General features: G+C 34.6%; 1 protein-coding gene across 2 annotated transcripts in view; it reads right to left on the bottom strand.

The window, feature by feature from the left end:
* ANTXR2 (ANTXR cell adhesion molecule 2) overlaps positions 1–24,307 on the bottom strand; it is a gene marked incomplete at its 3' end in the record, with an annotated part of 165,644 nt that overhangs the window by 123,576 nt on the left and 17,761 nt on the right. For both annotated transcript variants that reach the window (XM_082652808.1, XM_082652807.1), the window contains exons 4-10: positions 23,929–24,010; positions 23,330–23,437; positions 23,128–23,196; positions 22,260–22,340; positions 5,463–5,523; positions 3,526–3,624; positions 1,124–1,193 (exon numbers count right to left, since the gene is read on the bottom strand). In XM_082652808.1, the coding sequence (XP_082508934.1) occupies positions 1,124–1,193; positions 3,526–3,624; positions 5,463–5,523; positions 22,260–22,340; positions 23,128–23,196; positions 23,330–23,437; positions 23,929–24,010 (570 nt within the window). The remainder of the gene's footprint in view (positions 1–1,123; positions 1,194–3,525; positions 3,625–5,462; positions 5,524–22,259; positions 22,341–23,127; positions 23,197–23,329; positions 23,438–23,928; positions 24,011–24,307) is intronic.

Below are 24,307 nucleotides of genomic sequence, written 5' to 3'. Positions count from 1 at the left end.
TGTTACCAATACCAGATTATTATATGACTCAGAAAATGAATACTTTTTTATAGAAAGAAAATACATTCTGATAGTCTTGCTTTTATAAGTTATATTATGCAGCTCTTTTCAATCAATTTCAAATAGAAAACTGATACTGCTCCAATTTACTTGGATGACCAGAAGTGATGTCCAACAGATACCTTGAATACTTAAGCATCCACAAAAGTTAAGTGCTCAAGTGAACTTCAAACTACTAAAATGATTTTCTTAGGTTCCACAAAGGAAAATATAATCTTCAGTCTCTGAACACTAATCCAGATTTGGATTGGGGCCTTATGTATTTTAGTTTCCTCTGATCCAGAGGAAGGTTTGAGATCAGTATATAGTGATTCTTGAAAACTGTATCCTATCCATTATCCTAAGCATATTGCATCTACTACTGTTGGACAAGAGAACAGTTGAACTATTTGCAATCATTTCCTGCATAATAGAGAGGGCAGGGGGAAACAATCACACGTGGAAATATTAAGTTGATGGTGAAGTTATCTGTATATAGGTGATTAAAATAAAAGCCCTTCTTCCAAACTAAATATCCCTTATTTTATCCAGCTATCATGGTTTATTGCCACACCAAAGAACATGAAAATATACTCCTTAACAGGACTGGGACACAAATTAATGCACAAATATTTCCTAGTCTAAGCTGTGCCTTATTGAGCCATGTTCCTTTTGCTCTTCAATCTTAATATTTAAACACTACAGTCATTAGTCAAAATCCCACTTTGAAACTCTGTGTGTATGTGTGTGTGTGTAAATTCAATACTCTGAAGTTCAAAGTAATGGCTATGGCTTTATTATTTAAAGGCTCTAACAATATTTCTCAAATCTATCCAGATAAATATTTATAGAGCCTTTTAATCAATATTTAAGAAACAAGATAAAACAGACTTTACCCTTTTCAACCTACTGAGAATATGTATAGTTAAAGTACTAACCAGAATGATTTGTCTAGGATTTACTATTTCATGTTTAATCTGTATATCAAGAAAAGATAAAATAAAACAACCAATGTATATTTTGTGACCATTTCCTTATAATTTGTAGCTAAAAAGTTTTTAAATGTTTTTCATAAAGTACTTACTGTCCAACTTCATTCAGGGTAGGTGCAGGACAAAGCATAGAATTACTTTCCACACGCACTGGCATTACACCTATAAAATAAAATGTCGTTTAATCAATAAAGGGTTTTATGTATCTCACATAGTTTCATTAAAAATATGAGGAGACGCAGCAATCAGAGTTCAAGTGTGGGACATTAGATACATTAGCATGAAAAAAACAAAAAGATACTCATCTAAAGAAAGAGGAGAAGGAACACAGAATGAAAAACAGGAAGAGATTATATGCCTCATTGACATATAGTACTGGTAAATCATAAATTATGTTTTTTTGATATAGATAAAGTTCACATACAGCTTGTAGATACTATAAAATTATCACCTTTTCTCCCTCAATTTTGCCAATATATTAGATTTTCAAGGAAAAATTATATATATTTTAAAAGCAGAATTTAAAAATGATAGAGAAGGGCTTCCCTGGTGGCACAGTGGTTGAGAATCTGCCTGCTAATGCAGGGGACACGGGTTCGAGCCCTGGTCTGGGAAGATCCCACATGCTGCGGAGCAACTAGGCCCGTGAGCCACAACTACTGAGCCTGCGCGTCTGGAGCCTGTGCTCCGCAACTAGAGAGGCCGTGATAGTGAGAGGCCCGCGCACCGCGATGAAGAGTGGCCCCCGCAACTAGAGAAAGCCCGTGCACAGAAACGAAGACCCAACACAGCAAAAATAAATAAATAAATAAAATTAAAAAAAAAAAAAAAAAATGATAGAGAAGACAAATGTCCAAAGGCTAATACATTTCTTTCGAGAGTTTAATGAAGTAATTGGTTTTTGGGGTGGTTTTTTGCGGTATGCGGGCCTCTCACAGCTGTGGCCTCTCCCGTTGCAGAGCCCAGGCTCCGGACGCACAGGCTCAGCGGCCATGGCTCACGGGCGCAGCCGCTCCGCGGCATGTGGGATCTTCCCAGACCGGGGCACGAACCCGTGTCCCCTGCATCGGCAGGCGGACTCTCAACCACTGCGCCACCAGGGAAGCCCAAAATAATTGGGTTTATAATATATAAACACATTTTATAGAATGCTTAAATTGCCTTGCAATTTTAATAGTATATGAGAAAAATGATCTAGACTATAAATACTCAGAAAAGTTACATAATTAGATGGATAATATTAGAATACAAATGATGAAAATACAATCTGACTCAATTTATTTGAAAGTTACTTTAATAAATTCAATCCTATGTAGTTATGTGTAAAATATGTTTATATTATAATCAACTAAAATATGTAATCAAAAGGAGTAAGGTAAAGCTAATGCTTAGATACAGATGACTACTGAATAAAAACGGTAAAATTATTTTGTCCTCTTCAGTTGTAGAACCCACTAGGAAGAAATTTTTTTACTAATATTATTGTCTTTCCTTACCAAAATGATGATCTTAATAAGAAAGAGAGGAATTACTGATGGCGTTTACCATGCTGAGATCCTCACCACTTTAATTCAACAAAGTATGGAGCAGTGACTGTGTATGTAGCCAAAGCTGTGCTAATTGGAGGGTTTAGAACCATCAGATAAACAACAAAATTGTAGATGAACCTCTCAAAAAATAGTTCCACCAGAGTTCACAGAGTTGCAGCATCTGTCTTACTGTATAAAATTTTAGAAGACAATATAATCATCAATGAGGAGAAAATGTCTTAATAGAGACCCAAAACGCTCAGCATACTAAGATCTATTTAAAGAGCAGAAGTTTTTCTCAAAATGAAGATAAAAATGTTACACTCATCTTCTCCTTTTTTGAAAGCCAAGTGAGGGAAAATAAAACCTAATTCCCTAAATATGATAATTATCAACAAACACTGTGCCAGGTGGGCATTGGAGATATATCTATAAGGCAAAAAGCCCGTCTTCAGGAAACTGGCTGACAAATTATTGGGAAATTAGATAAAGATAACAAGTGGCAATAAAATAAGGCAATAAGTAGTAGAGTAGTCCAAGACAGTTAGATTTTCAGGCAAGAGTGACAAGAAACAAATCTGGAGAAAGAGGCAATTAAATCAGGTGGTGGATAAAGTCCGTATAGAGTACAGTCAGGAAAACTGGGTTCGACTCTCAGCTCTGCCCATTATTACTTGTGTCACCACAGGCAAGTTATTTGACTCTTTCAGCCACAAGGGCATCATTTGTATAATGAGGCTACTTAGGATGGGGTCCAGCATTTATTAACTTATGAACAAATGTTGCCATTATTAAATAACTATTAAGTAATTATTATTACTACTTGTATTATCATTGGACTTCCTTTCTTTCCCCTCTGATAAAAAAATATAGCATAGTTGGTTTCAGTTGGGGAAAAGAGGAAAACACTTGATGCTGATATACTATGGAGATATTAAAGCAATATTGAAATTATGGAGACCTACTTTTTGTGTATGTTTCATTAACAGTGTAAGTACAGAGAACACGGCCATCCCGACTGCCCAAGTTGAATCCTCTTCCATTCAAAACTATTTGAAATTCCTCTAGAAGTAAAAGGAAAAATAAAAAATTTAATCATTACTTTACAAAAAACAACAACAAAAAGCGTAACTTGAAACAAAAGTATCAAGGTACAAAGAATGAATTTTTTAGTACTATTCAGCCAAGTAATAACAACAAAGACATGGTCCTACTTGCTTTCTTAGACCCTACAGGTATGTACAGTGAAGATACTCTTCGCTGCCACGTAGAGATGCGTTATTTTATTATTTGAACAAAGTGTTTTCCAATAGTGACCAAGATTTTAGAATTGAAGCATGACAGTCATCCCAGACAAATACCATACAAACTTGCCCAAATTCTATCCTGAAGAAAATATCCACAGGAAAGAAAACTTTGTTTTCCTCTTGTCTAGGAACTGAGGTATGAGAATGTAAAGAAGTTAATGCCTCATATTATCTGGTTCTTAGAACAGTCATGCATTATATTTTCTTTAATCTATGACACTGTACATAGTTCTTCTTTAACAGCTTCTTCACATCCTTAATTCCAGTTTTATTTTCTGTTGCATACAAACTTATAACTCATCAAGGGTCATGCATTTTGGACTAATAAAAATCTATGGCCAATAGGTAAAAGAGGTTGATTGAACTCGTATTCTGTGTAAGAGGAGCAGTCACTAAATGTTAGAAAGTGAAATAATATGCTAGAAGAAAATTTTAGCTGCCAATCAATGTTTTGATTGGCAACTAAATGTTTGCTGCTTAGTTGCAAGGTGGTATGTCAACTATTTTAATAGTGATCAACTTTCAATCCTCTTGGAAACCTCCTATCTGAAATAATCTAACACATAGAGTAATTAACTGTGGACGAAAATACTGCCATGCCACTCTCCATTCAGTGTATTATGAAAGGAATTTTCTTATAAGTTAAAATAAAGTGCAAGTGAAACTTAAAATGTGGCTCAGAAAAAGAACATGAGCTTTAGGAGTGAGACAGACAAGAGTCTAACAGGATATTTACTAATAGCAAGTACTGAACATGTCTCTGTCTCAGTTTCCACATCCGTGAACCCGGGATTCTAAAACTGTCGAATAGTGTTGTTATGAGGATTAGGTAAAATTCTAAATGCATAGAACGCCATCCCGCTCTGGAATGTTCAAATGCACTGTTCCTCTTGAATGTCTCAGTAATCATTGATGGAGGAGTCTAAAAGATGTAGAACTTCATCCCATGTCCAGCAGTTGGGAGGTTCTGCAGTAAATTGCACAGCACATTTCCTTCCCCACCAGACCCAATGTTTTTCCTTTTGAAAGAAAAGTCAGGTTAAAATGAACTCCAGGTAAGACCTGAAGTAGAAATAGTATAGGCCAGAGAGAACCGCACTCTTTTTGGGGTGGATGGCTTGAAAGTGCTAAAATCCTAGTCTGTTCTTAGAACAGCTGATGAAGCCACCTGCTTATTTCTTGCCCTCCACCCATAAATCACTTCTTTAGGGGCCCTGAGCTGGCATGTACTGTACTTTGGCCAGGTCATCAAGGCACGGAGCTCAAAGTCTACAGATACCTGACTGTATAATCAGATAAAAGAGAAAATTTTCTATTTTACTTGTCATAGGAAAGGTCTCAAACATGAACTAAATATACAGAAGATTTTAAAAGCCTGTCGCACAATATGTTCATTATTTAAAATAACACTCCAATCTTAAAAATTTGAATTTAAAATAGAAATATTTCAAGGAATTATTTAAAAATTCTTACAGAAAAAGATGCCAAAAAATTAATTTTGCTATTCTCTTTCCAACATGAGTTTCAAATTGTATATTTTAACTAGGAAAAAAGTACAACTTCTTACAAGGTATTTTTAAATTCTAACCACTTACCCCCCACACAGACGCTTGAGGGCCGTAATTCCAGGATTTCAGTGCACGACTGAGCTAGTATCTAAAAAGGAAAAAAAGAAGACCAAAGTATAGCACTAAATCATAACATGTAAAGTGAATTATAAGGTTACTAATAATCTGTGGTCCTCCCTTTAACTTCAATAGATGGCAGAGAAAATTTTATTAACCATCTTGTATATAGCTACCAAGCTCTTAGGAAATTTCTGTGTCGTCTTTCAGCATATATTCTAAGATTATATTCTGTAGGAACCCTTATTTGATTAGAATAAATACAGATAAACACAGATAAAGTGGGTTGTTGCCTCAAAGTCTGGGAACCTTAGACATGAAAAGATAACTAAAATTTCCCATCAGGCAAAAACAAGATAGCAAAATCAGACCTCCTATTTAATTATGCTAATTTAATGTTTTCTATTAAAAGGTTCAACAGAATATCAATAAATAAACACTTCTTTATTTGACTCTGGCATTTCTATTCAATTTCTCTGCCTCAATTCCCATGGACGCTAATCCTCCTTACATGCATCAAACATTACACTTGCAGAACACAGGCCCCTTGTATGAGCCAAATATTATTCTCAAAAAGACAGACTCTCTACTCCAGCATTCCCAGAGCACAGGAAAAGAATGGCTCTTCTTAGCTTGTTCTGAGAAACAGAAACCACCATACAAGGCACAAGGCTACAAGCGAAAAACAACAATGATGAAATAAGCTGCTCCTAATGGACTCAACAATCCTGCCTTTATTTTTAGAACTGCTCTGCACTACATTAGCAAAGGCAGACAAGTTCCAGATGATCTTTGAACGACATTTTTTTCTTGACAGACATTAAAGACAGATGATGTACAGTAGTTTCTAGCATCTCCTGCTCATAACTAAAACAGGAAGGAAGGACTGTAGCAGGATATAGAAATGCTTTCTGTGCTTTCTTTAATAACAATGGAAATATAAATTGTCAGACTCTAAAATACAGCTGGGTCAAATCACGGAATTTTTGTTGCTGAATATGCCTCTCTGAAAGAGGAAACATTTGCACTTTTTAAGGTCATTTCCCAGGGAATCCACTTTTCACTGAGTGATTGAGGCTTTAGTAATTAGGAAACAAATAGAATAAAATATTATATCTGAGAAATTCCAAGTGAGGTCTATTTAAACTCATAAATAACCAAAGAGATTCCAGAGTCACCCAAAGACTGTCAGGGCCCAAACACCTTGTGGTCTGCTATTTTATCTTGGATAATCAACACTCCTTTGACGAGTGAGTACCTTTTTTCATTTAAGAATTGAGGACCATTGTCAAAGGTTAATGTGTCCTCCTGGAAGGGAAGTATCTCAAATCACTATCATCTTTAAATATTTTGACATAATTCAGATAACAAGACTCTGAAAGGAACAGAATACAAAAGATTTGCCAAAGGAATATGAAGCTAAAAAGGTTTTGCCAAAGGAATATGAAGCTAATAATACCCTAACTGGCAAAATTGGGGTATCATTGCTTTAGTTTTGACCAATTTGAAATAAAAATGAGAACTGAGCCTCGAAAATGGACGGTCAAAAGAAAACATAAAGCCCCCCAAATCTATTTTATCTGGTGACAATTCTTGAAAGAATTTATTTTAAAATAAATCCTGTTAAGGAAACGGACTGATCTTACAGCTTACAATCTTTTTACTAGTTATTTTAGGCACACCTCTATCAGCATTACAGAAAAATGTTTTGAACATCAAGAAAATTATGAGAGAGGCTTAAAGATTGCATCTATTGGAAATAGAAATCATTTTTTTTAAAAATTCCTTAGAATAAGGTAAATCAAGAAATTATAAAGAGATTTTCCAAAAGCTGTGTCAAAGACTATGCAACCCAGAATGACCTGTGTGAATTTCTGAAATTATGTTGGTTTTCTTTCTCCTAAAAATATTGGCCATAATTAAATCAGATCTCAAACTGTTAAGACAAATGTTTGTGTTGACTTCCTCTTTTGATTTGATGTATTTCATCATAATATTTCTAAAATGGTAGTTCTAATAGCAAGATCAAATGATCAATTCTAATGGATCTCTCCTTAAGACTGGAGAATAAACACCTTCAAGGTCCATTGATGGTCTACTGTTCTGAAGTCAGACCCTGTTTATCCCCTGTAAAGTATTTTGATTTTCAAGAATAAGTTCAGGATAATTTAGAAATTTATGTTCTATTCAAGTCTGAGATTAATTAAATTAAAAAATTACGTTAAGCAGAGATTAAGAATAACTAAAGGTTGGTTACATCTTGCAGTAACTTGTATAATATACATTTATATATAAGAATACCCTTACATTAGTTTAATATTCATACTTAATTATTTTAACAAAATGAGTTCTATAGAAATGATATTATTGAATGAAAAAGTGATTCAGGTAACACATTCATTGAAAGACAAGCAGTTTAGACCATGAGTCATTACACTGGCATCACCATCTGACAAAATCTAGATGAATCCCCCTCAGAACACTATTACCTTTCTCTAAAGTTTATTTTGATTTTTTTTATTTCTTAGGATCTTATTGAGTGTTGAATCACCTCCTCTATTAGAAGACAAACTCTGAGCATAGAAATGGGATCATATTATACTGTGCTAGCCTTCCAAGACTAGCACATTGCTTTGTACACACAGTACAACAACAACAAAAATGCTTAGAGAATACAGATTGAATGTATTGAATGCATTCTCATTAATTGAATTAATGAGAATATTAAATATGTCTATCTAGAAAGCAAATCAACAATCATAAAAAGACCAAGATAAAGCAAAATAAAGTTAATTTATGTGAAAAAGCATCTAGCCTTTCAAAAAATTGTAAAGGTTGGAAATCCAAAGACCCGTAATTTGAAACTAAGTTCACCAAAACCATCTTCACATGATAAATAGAGAGCAAGAAAATGTGGTGGGGAAAGAAATGAGAGAAGAAAGTGTATGCATTTTAGAAAATAAAATTTGCTCTAAATTTGGTTTTTCTATCTAGAGTTTACCATGTTGCTATTTTAAGAAAAGAACAACTAGAAGTTGCTGTGATTTAATATTCATATGCAAATAGTTTACATTAAATTTTTAAACAAGCACTTCCATAAATACAAAGCACTTCATAATCTAGTCTCGCCAAGTAATTGCACAAGTTCAAATGCTCAAGACCTCAACCTGGACCTATTACATTAAAATTGTCATCACTAAATGACAACTGACAGATGGGACAACTACTTTTAAACACTAGTTAATTTTTACCAACTTAAATACTGTTATTGATTGACTGAACATTGGATCAGGTGTCCCATCTATGATAATTGATGCATTATTTTTCATACTCTGCACTTTCATCACCTGTACAACAGAGGACCTTGTAAGGATGTTTCTTCAAATATGTGTTGCCATCTGCCTTCATTAAGTCTCAACAGAAACAGAAAATAGTTTCCAATAAAGTTCGGCCTTAGTTGACATCAAGAGAGCTAATAGCACCATAGAACGAATTTAAAGGCAAACCAAATGCTATTAATAAAACCAGGGTTCTCTAAGTCATCAACACACTAGATGCAAAATTGCATCATTTGAGACTTTGGAGTCCATTTATATATTATATATATATATATATAAATTGGCAAAGAACTTGATGATCACCATGAAAATAGTATACTACTGAAGCATCTGTTCACTTAAAAAATAGTATTAGTATTAAGGAATATTTATAAATGAAAAAAATATGTACATTATTACCTAATCCCTACTTTTAAATCCTCAAATGTTAATACGGATGAAAAAAGTCAAACTTTGTAAATTCAGTACAACTAGCAGCAGTCAAAAATTCAAAAGAATTTCTAACAATAATAATAATTACCATTTGTTGGGTGCTTATTATGTTCTAGGAACTGTGCTAAGTACTTTATATAAATTTCTTCAATTAATCCTTCCAAGTCTTAAGAATGCGTACTATTTTTATCTCCATTTTACAGATGAGAAAATTGGAACTTAAGAGAGATTTTAAAAAATTGTCCTAGAACAATTAGCTTTTAAATAGCAGAGCCAGATCTCCCCAGGTTTGATTGAGTCCAAAGCCCATTCCTCTAACCAGTGACCTCTGCCACCCTCCAGATTTGTGATAAATGGTCTACCCATTACAAAACCTAATATCCAACAAACTAGTGAAATTCACCTGCTTGTTTTGCCTGGACACCTTTTATACTATCAAAAACAATCTAAAATCGGACTTATTTCTTATCTTCAAAATTATGTCACTAAGCTTTCACCTTTATTTATGGGGGTTTTACAGGTTTGTTTTAAAGTTCCCAACACCACTGACTGTGAATAAATTCAAATTGTAGACCATCCTATGAGTTAGTAATATATGGGATACCCAAATGGTTAGGGGCCTCTCTCTTTTTATGTATTTATTTTTCTCTACTGTCTTACTTTATTACTGCTTTCTTTCTCAAATTTGGTTTTGTACAGATAAAACACTTGTACTTTTTACTTCTCAGCATCATCCAGAAGCTAAAAGACAAGCCAGGCTACCAGAACAACAAGCTATACCAGAGGTCCTAATACTGGTATAAGAACACAACAAGCACTTGGAAACTAAAATCAAACGGTGCTTAGAAAAATTAATTTGTTATTTGATCTTAGGACAGATTTTTCCCTAAGTTTTCTTTTAGACATTTCTGATTTTAGCTCTTATATACAAATCTGTATAATCCGTTTGAAATTACTTTTTATATGTGTCATCTCACTGTCGTGGCCTCTCCCGTTGCGGAGCACAGGCTCCGGACGCGCAGGCTCAGCGGCCATGGCTCACAGGCCCAGCCGCTCCGCGGCATGTGGGATCCTCCCTGACCAGGGCGCGAACCCGTGTCCCCTGCATCGACAGGCGGACTCTCAACCACTGCGCCACCAGGAAAGCCCAGGACAGATTTTTTTTTCCCATAAAAGTAATGAAGTCAGTGGTATTTAGGTTTTATAGTTCTAAAACTCTAGAATTTGCCTGAGTCCTGGAAACAGAAAGGCACATTCAGAGCCAGAAGGCAGAAGTTTGGTGATTTTGTTTGGTTTGGTTTGGTTTTTCTCTATTTTTTTGTTGATGTGGAGCAGCAAATTTTTGATACAGACTAAATGAGTCTTTGTCCCTCCCCTCTCATTGTCTCACCTGGGTTGCTAGACACACAGAGACACTCTTTTTCTAATCACGATCATGATCCACGTTTGCCCTATCTCCCCAAATATTCTACTTCAACATAGCTGTTCTCATGTCATGAACGCATTCATACTAATATATGAATGTCAACATGTGAATGCATGACCCTTCGAACAACCTGCACAGGATTATAGCCTCAGGAGGATATTTTGTTAAGCCATGAAAATCCCTATACATGGAAATGCAGGCAACATAAACATTAGAAAAGCAAGAAACGCAAGCAGCATGAGGGAAAACATTTTCTAAAATGGGATGCCAACATTGGAAAACAAGGTCTGCCTACATGTCTGTCCCTCTGTTACTCTTTTTCTTAGTCTCTTTCCCTCCAGTATTTGTGAACCACAGGGTCTTTAAACGTTTTCAGCCTACAGTTACACCCACAGGGCACAGGTTGGGTAGGAGATAAAAGTGTGAACTTCCAGGAGGGAGAGGTCTAGGCAGAGCAGCTGATGGTATACACAAGACCATCTGCAAGACCTGTGTTCATAAACCAATAAAAATCTATAATAGAAAAGAGGCTGAAATATATAGAATTCTAAATTCTGTTACTTTGTGTAAAATGTCTACATTCCAGCTTGTTGTCCCAAACTGTGAATTAAATGCCTAAAGATGGTTTTATATATTTAATCCCTATAACAGTCACTGTCGTTTCTCATTATCAAAACTTTCTATCCTATTTAAGATGTATTTGTCTTGAATACATGTCATAAGAAAGTGAAAATCCAATTATTTCCCCTCTTCTGAGTTGTTTGGGATAAAACTGCAGGCGGAACAATAGCATTCATCCTTACAAATTATAGCTATTTATTTTCTGTTGTTTCTAACTTGTATACAATTTCGATACGTTCTCTGTATAATTTAGATCATCAGAATCCTCTCAATAGTTTGGTGAACTCCGTAAACATGAATTTCTCTACTTGTCAAGGGAGTGGGTAAGATAAGATAAGGTTGGTAATGGCCCCCTCTGGGTTAGTTTTGGTTAGTGGAAAGACGAGATGCAGCCTTAGGAGTCAGCTCTGCCTGCTGCTCTCTGAGATACAGATGTTTGGCAGGAGATGAAAGTAGATTCCATTGTGCTGTCCCTTTCCAGAAGTTCGACTTGGAGTATCAGAATGGTGTTTCACCCTGGATATTCGAGGCATATTCCAAATTAATTTGGATTGAGTCTGCGTCTAGTGCATGTGGTCAGGCTGCAGGATTTCACTAAAGGCCCAATTTGCATACAGAGCAACAAGGGGCAGATAGGCACTTTGGAGCCAGATCTGGCAAGATTTGTGGCCGTGTGAGAACCGCTGCTAAGTCAGAGACACAACTCTTCCAAGAATCCCAGTGGCCACGAAGCAATTTCTTATCCTGCTTGACTATAGGGTTAGGATCAGATCTTTATAAGGACTGAATAATAACCAGGTGAAGTGACAGTGTTAATCACAGAAACATCTATAGCAGAAACAACCATATAGCATCAGACTTGATTTCTTCTTTCTTAGATATTTTAAGATACATATGAAACAACGATATTTTGAGTATCCTGTAAGATACATATGAAACCATATTGAGATCTTGTAAGTTCCTGAACATGTTTACATAAGGGACATGCTATAATGACAAATATGGAACATGTAGGGAGTAGTAAAAGCCATATCATGGCCCTAAAAAATGCATACAATGAATATAGCTGTGGCCTTTTTCTTCTGGCATTGAAGATAAAATGGGATTAATTAGTGGAGAATTATAGTTGGGCTATATCCAAGATAAAATTTAGCATGGAATTAGTTAAGATGGGGGGGATGAAGTAAAATATTACTTAGGACCTACAGTGTCTTGGAAGTTCATGTTGAATTTGGGAGCAATATCTAGGTCTTATGATTTGAAGATCAAGCATCCAGTTTAAATGAAACAAACAAACAAAAACCCACTTCCTACAACTAGTATAAACCAAGACAGATTTTAAAAATCTATATTTTTTGCAATTTCTAAATGGTGATGGTAAAGATACTGTATTTGGAAAATAGAGCCCATTCCAGAAGAAACTATGTAAAAACTTTTATAATGAATAATAATACTTCATATTTAAAACCAATCTAATATAAAAGGTATATAACACAATGTTATAAACAGCAGCTTCTCAATTAATATTTATTGAATTAATAGAAGAGTAAATGCAAAACTTTCTAATAAAAAGCACAAGCATTTTGGCTATAAGACAAATAAATGGGGTATGTAACAATGAACAGTTAAGTATATTTAAAATTACAGAGCTTAATGAGGGGCTACTTGAGTCAATCAAATCACATCTTTGGTCACACACAATGAAAGGAAAACTTATTTGTATAGTTCAAATTTTGGTAATCAATGGCGCTCATAAGGCATTGAGCCAAATGCAAAAATAAATTTTTTTTAACAAACAGAAAAAGAAACAATAAAAACAACATGAAAAGAAACAAATTTAAGATATGCATCTTCTTTTAAAAAGAGGGCTGATTCTGGATAGTATATGTGAAAGAGCAAAAGGATATTAAGTCCCATTGAATGAATGTGACCTTCTTTTTTAAGGTCAATTCTAAATAAAAAAAATTTTCCCCAAAAAACAGATTATTTCTTCACACTTAAATTGAATATGCTACCCAAACATCTCCAACATTTTTAACCTTATTCAAAATTCAAAATATTCATTCTGGCAATAATTTTCTAACACTGACTTTGAGTATACAACATAATGTACAACAGAACGTTACAGATAATTTACAAATACCTTCAGTGTATCCTAACAAATAGAAACTGCTAATTTCCATGACATACAGCATGTCAGAAAATATCAGTAATAATAATAATAAGGTCTAAAAACACAAGCTACTTTTTTTCTGACTCACTGAGAAGCTTAAGCACTACAGGAGTTCATCCCAAATATGAAGCATTCCAAGTTTAAATCTCATAAGGAAAAATCACTGCACAGCATTAGTTCCCCAAAAAAGATCTCCCTAAAATGAAGCTTTAGTAATTAGCCACACATGTGCATAAAATAAGCAGCTAAAACAACTGGAAAGATGTTTCTCACAATCTTTTCTTGTTTGCTTTTTTACCTTTCAACATTCAGATATGATTTTATTTTCTCTCTAGGTGTGAAACATTCCTACCAAATATATTTTTCTCTAAGAGGTAATACGTCAATGAAAAACAATTGCAATTTGTAGTTATGTGTTTTGGTTGTGTTTGTTTTTTTTAAATGCTTGGAGCTCCAAAATGCCAGTTGCTCAATACAGCATGTTCTGCACTGACCCATTTCTAAATATGGATTTTCTCTCCCTTTGCAAGTAAGTGAGTAGTATAAGCACAAGTGACAAATTCTAAACAAACTTTTACTCTAATAAATCTAGGGAAGAATGTAAGTTATAATCATTGCCTTTTACTCCTCTCTGTTCCAAACATAACAGATGAGTAGTTCTGATTATACTGTTGGTGAAATTATGCCCATATCACAAATTGTGAAAGAAAATAGCGAAACGACATTTAAGTTCTTAAGTTCTTAAGTTGCGTTTTCATAACAAATCATAATAGCAGGTCTTCCTTTCTCACTATACCATAGAAATACGCCCCAAAGTGGATTGTGATATGAAACAAAAGTTTATATGTCTCTGATTTTTTTCCTTTCTTTTGTTCAGCACAAACTCAGAATAATCATTTAATGCTTTCCTAAAGGATAAATAGACTTTCCATAAAAAGTGCACTGAAATTATGGGGTAAAGTAATAATAAATGTACTATTTGTTCAGAATCTAAAGAAATTGAGTCCCAACATGTTTTTCATTTTGATGCATATATTATTTCATATTAGTCCTCTTTACCCACTCCCTTGTTTCATTAAATAAAATATGAAATAGACCTGACAAGCATGATAAATCTATACTTGTTCTATTTGATTTTTCAGAAATCCAGAGTGGCAAATAAACTATTTCCCTATGCAACAAGCATAGAAAAAAAAAAAAAAAGCTTTATCAGTTCTATTGACTTTACAAACACATATCCCTAAAACTTGTAAGCTCAGAAAAGTCAAGGGTACCACATCCATCTCTGTAACCCAACATCAGAAAAGTGTCTTGAACACAGTAAGTTCAAAAATATGCTTCCAAATAAATTAGGAATTATTATTTCAGGAGGGAAAATGAGATATAACTGAGAAATTACGCATTTACGCATCATAATTTACACTGATGGTACATTTAATCATAAATCTTAACCATTTTATCCCCCTTTTTAATGTCCTTCGACTCAACTGAATTTGCTTTCAAAAACAAGTGAGGCTCTAAAGTCATCTTCTTTTGTAGCCCAACAGATTAATGTTAAGAAGCAAACATTTGGCACTTAATTTTCGCTATGTAACCTAATGCCACCACTTTAGTTTTCTCACAAAATATCACAAAAAACTGTAATTATTTTTCCAAAATGGATTTGATTTCCTTATACTACAATCCCAACTAAAGAAAGAAGGAAAGAATAATGTTATTATTAAGTAAAATTATCATGCAAATGCAAATAGACCATTGGACAAAGGATGTCAAGATTATAAAATTTCAGTAAATTAAATGACTATTTTAAAGCAAATTTTCTATTTGTATTTTTTAGTTAATTGGAATTTAGAAGGAATGGAGTGCCTTATTAGAATATGTCAAAAATATTTTAAATGTATTTTAGTACAGTGAACTGTAATACTATTGATTTTTCTTCCCTACCCAGAACATTTTTTCATCCTTACACATCTATGAAGTGTTCCCTTTCTATTGGGAAAACTGGTCTCTACTCCATGTGGTCCTGGTGAGGCTGTCAATCATTAGCCCTCTCCACCTTGCTCCCAATCTTTCATCACAGGGGTGGGCATGTTACTCAGGCTGGTCCAAATATGTTTGTTGACTATGTAATTGTTACAGGAATAAGCACTTGACTCAACTGAGTCAATCAGAGTCCTTAACTGGGACAGAATATACTGATGCCCAGAGACAACAGCTCTCTCTTTCCAATGGGCTTGCTAATTGAGGCCCATGTAAGCTGAAACACTTGGCAATTACTTTCAACAGCCACTCATGGGAACAAGGAGAGAATGAGGCAAATAGAATCACAGGCAAAACTTACAAAGAGAGACCTTAAGAACATGGATTGGTTCCCTGGATCTAACTGTACCTGAGGCAATTTCCTCCTCTGGACCACCCAGTTAGTTAGATAAGCCCATACCTCTCTCTTTTTTTTTTTTTTTTCCCTTAAGCTAGTATGAACTTGCTTTTTGTCACTTGTAACCAGAAGTCTTAATACAGTGGAATATAAATAAGAGGATAAAGTCAAAATAATATGGAATCAGAAGTCAATTCAAAATAAAGTATTTTCTGGCAGAAAAAAGGAGTTGATTTTTTTAATGCTTAAACACACCATAATTATATTTTAAAAATATAAAAATATTTTCAAGAAGCATGGATTTTATTTATTCATTCATTGATAAACATGAATTAGGCAATAACTACTAACCCAACACTGTATTAGGCAAAAAAAGGAGGAGGTGGGAAATATGGTCCCAACCTTCCTAACCATTAATGTGAAAGATGTTATAAGGAGACACCTTATCTATATTCAGTACTAAAGATCCTTGGATAAATGGAAGCCCGGAAGAATCTGATGCACAGTGAGCCTCATGCTACAGCCAGTCCTTTTTAAAAGGAGTCCTAGAAACTGATTTCCAATTTTGAGTAAGTTGTACCAGTTTGACTTTTTTTTTCCTGTGAATATATCTTTATAGTTAGCTCAGACTTTAGGTTTTCCATTAAACCATAATTTTATAAATAGACATTTCCACAACTAAGCAGTCGACATTCATAGCAGAACCTGCTAAAAGCATTTAAGCTAAAGTCTTGTCAGAATGTTTATTAGGTACTCTCTTCTATGAAAATGATTTTCCTGTAGAGAAAATGATTTTGCAATGTCTTCTCATTCCATTAAAACATAGACACCTTTCTTAGATACTTTTTAAAAATAATAATAACGACAATAGGTATTACTGAGAAAAACAACTTGGCTCCAAAGATCAAATGAAGCTTATATTTCCAGCATTATGAATGAAGTTACTTTTTTAAATGTATATTTTACTTTTTTCAGTAAAAAAGTAAACAATCTATTACAGTTTTATTTAAATTTCCTACACGTGTGAGTCATTCCTTTCCTATTTAGGCTCCTTTACTTCCCCATTAGGCACTTAGGAACTTTGCTGCCATCCCCTAGGATGCAGTGTTCTTAATTCTTTTGGATCAGGGTTATTTATAAAAACAGCTTCACAACTGATTTATCTCTTATGCTTAATATTTTTGAGGTGTGCTATCAAAAACAAATTATGGAAATAATTGGAAAGAGTAAAACATCTCATGGTCTTGTTTTTAGAAAAAAAGGAGGGGCTTTTCCACATCACTTTGATTTTTATTCTTTCCCTGTTACTCACTAATCGTGGTTTTGTTTTATTTTTAATGTTCTCTTACACAGCACTGCCTTATGAAACACTGCACTACAAACCACATGGTACTCACAGGTTAGTCTGACCTATCCTAGTTTGAATACAATTTTATTTTCTAATAAAAGTTCTACAATCACCTTTCCAAGAAACCAAATATAATTGTTTAACAATTCTAAGATCTGTGGAAAACAGAATTATATCCTTGTGTTGGTGGGCAAGGGAGAGGAGAAAGAACAAGAGGAGGAAGAATGACTCAATTCTGCAGTTTTCTGATTTGAACATTTCCCTGGATCTCCACTTCCCTCAGTGACATCCCCCACCGGGATTTCTTCCCAGGCCCAATTCACCTTCTCTCCCTGCCCTCCTGCCCAATTCCACTTTGTCCTCTAACACTCTGACCCCTCTGTGAAAACAGCGTTCACTTTCAATGCTTCTAGATACTCATATTATCAGGGTTGGAAGGCCCAGGTTACACTTGACTGCCCTCTCCGTCCTTTTCATCCTATATCCAGTGAGCTCCCAGGTTCTATTAATTTTTTAAAGCTTCCCACATTTACCTTTTTATTTCCAGTTTTCACAGCCATCACAATTTTAACAACAACAACTAGCATTTGCCAGCTAATATTTGCCAGACGCTTCAGAGCCTGGCTCAGAAAGATCAAACAGTTTCATACCTAGAGGTTCAGCCCCACCCTGTTCCTGACATAATTCTGACCAGAGCAGAGAATTTATTAATTGCTTCCCTTGCAGTCCTTGACCTAGTTTTATTGTGAAAGACCCAGAATCCCAGTGCCTGAAATTAGCCCTAAGGAACTATAGGCCATTGGGCCTGTGGTTTCCCCTTAACAAAGTAACATTTCTACTTTGAATCACTAATTAGCACCACAAGTTCCCCCACAAGAATTGTGGCTCTTTTTTCTGAATGGAGGATTCTGAAATTCTACATAGCGTTTGCCATGGGAATTCTGAATCTTCTTTTCCAGTTGTTGGCTGGGTCCTAGACCTATGCCCTGAGAATTCAGAACTAGGGCACAGCCAGATACTTGACTTTGCGCAGCTACACCATCTAGAAATCCTTGTTGTTACGACCCATTTGCTAGATCTGATCCTTGCACATATCAATACCACCCCTCTTTAGATCTAAGTCATTGATCATTTAGAATGTTGGCCATCTCTCTCAGTGGACTACCCTACAGAAGGATCAATAATCCCATCCTACATGGTCCTAGCTTCCAGCCATTCCTAGTTTCCTACCACATGTTTTAAAGTCAGCCCCTCTGAGTTAGATCATTCTTAATCATTATCTAATTTAATTCACAAAACGATTCACTGATATAGATATCATTATCCTCATTTGACTGATGAGAATTGTAAAACTCAGAGAGATTACACTATAGGAGGTACACAAGGTCACATGGCTAGGCAGTGGCAGAGTTGGAACCCACACTCAGGTCTTCGTATTTTCCAATCTCATGTCGTCTTCACTATGTTAGGTTTCCTTTCACCATGTTTCACAAGCACTATTGAAAGAGACATAACACAGCTTTTCATCTTTCAAATCATCCCATACATTACCATAAGCATATTCCACCTAAACTTTCACTGTTATAAATTTCATGCTCTAAATTAATCTTCCATGGTTCCTCGACTACTTATGCAAAAAGAGCCATTTCACCACTCAAACATTTGAGGGTCTCCATAATCTGGATCCAACCTACCTACCAATGTTTATCCCCCACATCATTCCACCATCCAAGCCAAACCCTCCTGTGCCTTAGCCATTCAGCCCAGGCTGTTTCTGAAGTTCTGTGTTCCTTGTTTCTAATTAAATCTACTCCAATTGTCAGAGCACAGTTCAGATCCCACCACAAAAAGCCTCCCATGACTTCATATAACCAAACTCATTCTACCTCTCTGCCAACGTTACTGTAGCCATATTGGTATTTTAACACAAACTGCATGACAGGATTCCTTTTTATCACATAGGGTGACTCACTGAAATTTCCCTTTTCCAAATTCCCACACTTTGTAATTCTCTCAGGGCGCCACCATATTCCAAACCTCGAATCGTCATTTTCCAGCCTCTTTAGAATAAAGAATTTGTCTTATATAAGTTTGTGTCCCCTCTTCCAAGCTTAATACCATGCCCTAACATAGTAAGAGCTCAATAAATGAGGAAATGAAAGAATACATTATACAACAGGAAAAGGAGGGTAAAAAAGAGGAAAAGGTTTTCACAAGTACCTCCTTGAGATAATGAATTCTAAACCCTCATATATGCTAATTAAGAGTAGAGGTTAAACCAACAGTACAAAAAATGTTATGTACGTATCATGTTTGCTGGGATAGAAATCTAAAAATTTTGAAATGATACATTTCCCTCCAAATTAAAATAGAGCATTAAAATGATTTTCCGAATCAAATAAATTTTAGAAAAGGTATTAAGTTGTTAATATGTTCATAACAAAGGCCTTTTACAGTCCCTTGTTTTGAAGTTATAAAAGTTAGAACTACTATAGTGTTTCTTCTTTTTCCAAAAAACTATAATGAAGAAAGGCTCCAAAATTAAACTCTTATCCTTGCTGATTAAAAAATTGATTCTAAACAAACTATGCCTTAACAAAATGTGATGTCTTTTACAATAAGGGGACCAGACCATCTAGGTCACTGGATTTTAGTGGGCAGGGGAAGGGAGGACAAAGAAAACAAGAAAACCATTTATCACTTTTTCTCAATTAAAGATTAACTTCAGGGAAATTAATGCACTGACAATAATGCCAGATGTATTTAAGTAACTTCTAGCAGGAAAAATAAATTATCAATCAATTTAGCAAATATTTTGCCTTCAGAGTACCAAACATCTGAAAGATTTAAATTTTCTGATTTCTTCCATTTGCTTAGCTTTGTGTAAATACATTCCACAGTACCGTGTTACCCATTAGTTTGGTAAACCATAAAGAACAGAGAGAGATTCTCTTCTCTCAGCTCTTACCCTGAAATACACTATATGTGTTTAAATACCATATATAATTTTTAAAGATATGATGGTACTTTGTAAATATAAAGGGTAATTCAAATTTGAGGCAGAAGTACAGCTTTTGTCTATTACCAGAGGTGGTACAATCTCTGCCTTGAAGAGAGATAAAGTGCTTGATTTAGTGCCTTAAATTTCTACAAAGTGGGCAGAAATCCCAAGCTATTATCATGTTGATAGAAATCTCAACCATTAGTGAGATCAACTTTGATTGTAATGCTCCATTTGTCTACCTGCCTACTCTCCCAAGTTACTGCTAGGGTTTCCCCAGAGTCTGGCTTCGCTCAGGATCACTTACAACTCCTTTTGTGACAAAATAGCTGCAGTTTAACTATAATGAGATGATAGCTATACCCATCAGCCCCCTCCAGATGAAATTCAAGAGGCTTTGTTCATAATGTGTAGCTAAAATAACGCAAATTTGTCTAAGTTCATGCTAAATCTTTCGACATAACATACTTGAGCTAAAGTCCATCAAGAACTTCAGGCGAGAAACACTGTAGTTCGAAATTCCATTCTAAATTTTTCTTATACAAATTTAAAAAGTGAAATTGAACAAATAAATATAATAAAACAATAACAACTTTATCTCCTCCAGTAGTCAACTACTAATTCTTTGAAGGAGATATTTGTAGTCATAACCCACAAAAAGAGAGTTTTCAAAAGCCAGTTAGTCACCTGGAGAATTTTGAATTAATCCTTTTATATAGAGAAAAAAAAATTGCAAAGGGGAAAACCCACAGAGGTCTTTTCTCCTTCCCAGTATAAATATAAAAATAATTACAAATTCCCAAGTACAATAAAATTCTATTTAAAATACAATACACTGATTTGTTTTTTACAGGGTCAAATTATCCTCCCTTTTGCATTGTCAATACATTTTCCTATATTGTAAAACAAATCACAGTTGTAGAGTATGTACCTTGAATCCACCTACAAAAGTATTTATTACTTTTTTACATTGAATTTTTTTCCTGAAACTAAACACATACGTAAACTCCTAAAATAATTGAATCTCTGTTCCATTCTGCACTTATATTTGGCCTGTCCACTAGTCGTACTGATATGTTTTAGAATCAAATTGTATATTTTTCCTGAAAAGATCCATTTATTAAGAGGAAAAAAGCCTACATACTACCAAAAGCAAATTCAATAAATCTCAGTTTCTGAAAAACATGATTTTTAAAAACAAATTTTAAATTCCAGAACCAAATGTCAGAAAAAACCTGAGATTTTTTTTCCTTCAAGAAATACCCAAAGATTAAAGAAAAAGCTTTGGCTTAGAGAATATATTCTAATTCTAGGTTTTTAATTCTAATAATTCTAATACTTCTATTTTAGGATGTTGTTTACCAAAATATCATAAATATTTAATAGCAACTGCTCCTGGTGCTTCTAGCAAAAGGCAGTAAAACGAAACATAAACCTCAGCTGTGAAAGCCCAAGAGTTTTGCTTTGCGTTTCATCACTCCACTTCCCCATACCCTGTTTAGGATGGCGCGGATTCTAATGATCACCAGAGGCAGCTCAACTGAATTCCAAACAGAAATATTATGAGCTCCAGTGAAACTATTAATCATTAAAATGGAAAGAACAACAATCGCAGTCAAATACTCTGCCACCCGTTCGAGTTGCCTGACTGATAGCTAAGAAATACCATATTTGGAGGAGGAAGCAATCACACATTCCAATCCAAATTTTTATTTTACTCTTCTATAAAGCCCATAAAACTTTCAAGATATCAAGACAGTGAGGAACTCCATGCTCAAAGCGTGCTCTGAGACTGCTTATGAAAATCTTAAACTTGAAATCACAAACCCAGGCTCACAGAGCTCAATTTGCAAGAATTAATACCAAATCTCACTTAACAAACAAAATCCAGATCTTTTACAATTTCCCTGCATTTGCAATACCCAACAAACTTCCTTCTTAACTTCTTTCTTCAAGATAATGACCCACTGAGCTGTATATCAAGATTACTTCCTATAGTTTAAAATATATCTAAAATTACGAGCCTTTCCTGACCCCAGAGAAATACTCACAGAATTAATTATTCCTTTAAGAGCTTGAAATCCACCTTTGACAGGGAAAACTTGTTCCTTAGAATCAGCAATTCTTTCGAGCTTTAGAAAAAGGAGGACATTTTAATTGAGAGGTGGTTGAGACATACAACATTTTATACGCTTCATTACATGTCAATTACATTCACCTGAAAAATTACACCAGAGGATTAATTCACTGTCAGGAACTGAAGGTGATGGGACTAGTGTTACTCTAAATGCATCACAAAAAAATAAACTGAGATCAGGCACAGCCCCTTTACACTGGCATCAAGTTTCAATTTCCAAACAGCTCAGAGTTCTACTAGCTGTAAATGTCATGAGACACAGGAGCCTCAGTCACACTCAACCAAATATTTAAATGTAAAATCATTTTGTGAGTGGGAAATAAATTTAATACATAAACCCTCAAAGATTCATGAAAAAAAATTGGTTCTTTAGGGAAAATTATTAAAGATTTCTCCTACACAGACTTCCCAAATCCCTGAACTCCTGAGTTGAGTTTTCAAACTAAAACATTTGAACAAGACTTGTCATGATAATCTTGTCAGTTGAGTTAAAGAAGAGGAGTATGCATATTGTTTTAACCCGACAGCTTTTCCAATATTAGTTCCTTCAAATGGAATAAATGTTCAAGAAAATTAGAGCTTTGTCTTCAGCTTGCTTAGGTAATGAAGCCTGTCAAATTCAGACATTATTAACCCAGAGCTCAAGACATGGGGCCATTTTTATAGAAAATCTTTAATGACTGATTTGAGTCATAATAAGTCATCAGTGAGAAAAATCTGATAAACTCTCCTTAAGACAGTTATGTGATTTAGATTAAAGGCTGCAGATCTGCTGGACTTACTTGAGCTTGTTCAAAGTCAAGGACACCAACACAATAAACTCTAGCCCCAAGGGACCTGGATATTTTTGCCTGTTGAGAGAATGAGAGAGGGACAGAGAGAGGAAGACAGAGAGGTGAATTATTCAAATGTCAGGCTAATACATGCAGAGACATACAGCAAAGTACACTGGGGTGTAAAGAACAGTTTCAGTTCAATACTCACCTCTTTCTCTGCATATGATGGCACCAGACCATCCAACTTCCCATCTGTCAGAGCAATTATGATACTGGAGGTTTTTAAGCCTCCTGCTTTCTCAATTTGTTCATTTGCCTGAAAATGAAGAATAATTGTCCAACTCATAAGTTAATCTTAACTTTTAACCAGCATGTTCCATCAAGCTGAATTTTAAGTCTGACAAAATCAAAATATTATGAACTGGCTTTTAAAACAGGGTATTTTGTGTTAACTATTTTAATTTGAAATATACATATATTCACATTATAGAGTAGTTAGTATAGGGTTTAAATGATAAAGATTTTAGCCTTGGCTGACTATAACCACAAAGAAAATGTGGTTCTCTGAATATAGCCATAGAGAAAATGGAAAATTCCATAAAAGGCAAAATGCCAACCAAACTTTTCTTATCACCATGGTAAATGTTTTCTATCTGTCTTATCCCTAGAACAACTAAAAGCATTTTTTTTTAAATTTTAAGATAAACATGTAATGGGGTCTTTGAGTTTTACTAGAGAGTTATAATTTATTTCATTACAGAGTAAGAAAACATTCTCTCCCATACTCATAAATGTAAAAGAACTTACTAGCTTTAGTCCTTCATGGATGTATGTCTCTCCTACAGGACTAACACGTTTTAAATTTTCCAAGCCTTCACTGATTTTGCCTCTGAAAATAATATAATATCAAATTAAACAAAAGAAAAATGAAGAAAGACCATCATAAGCACCTCTCAAAAAGCATGGCAATTTTGCAACTAAAGTTTCTTTAGTAAGAAGGAAAGGAAAGAACATGGGCTTTGAGGGCAGATAGCTCCTCATACTTTTTGTCATTTTAATGAGTATTTAACAATATCTGTATTGTAACCATAAAAAATAAAAGTACTAACAATGGGAAATGTCTTGAAAAAGCCAGGCATATTCTAGGCATTTTGAGCTGAGAACAGATATCTTCTATCACATTTGT

The sequence above is a fragment of the Grampus griseus genome, assembly GCF_964374135.1.
Source record: "Grampus griseus genome assembly, chromosome: 4".
NCBI classification, from domain to species: domain Eukaryota; kingdom Metazoa; phylum Chordata; class Mammalia; order Artiodactyla; family Delphinidae; genus Grampus; species Grampus griseus.
The sequence above is the reverse complement of the archived record's forward strand: the minus strand, read 5'-3'. Positions and strand labels throughout refer to the sequence as shown.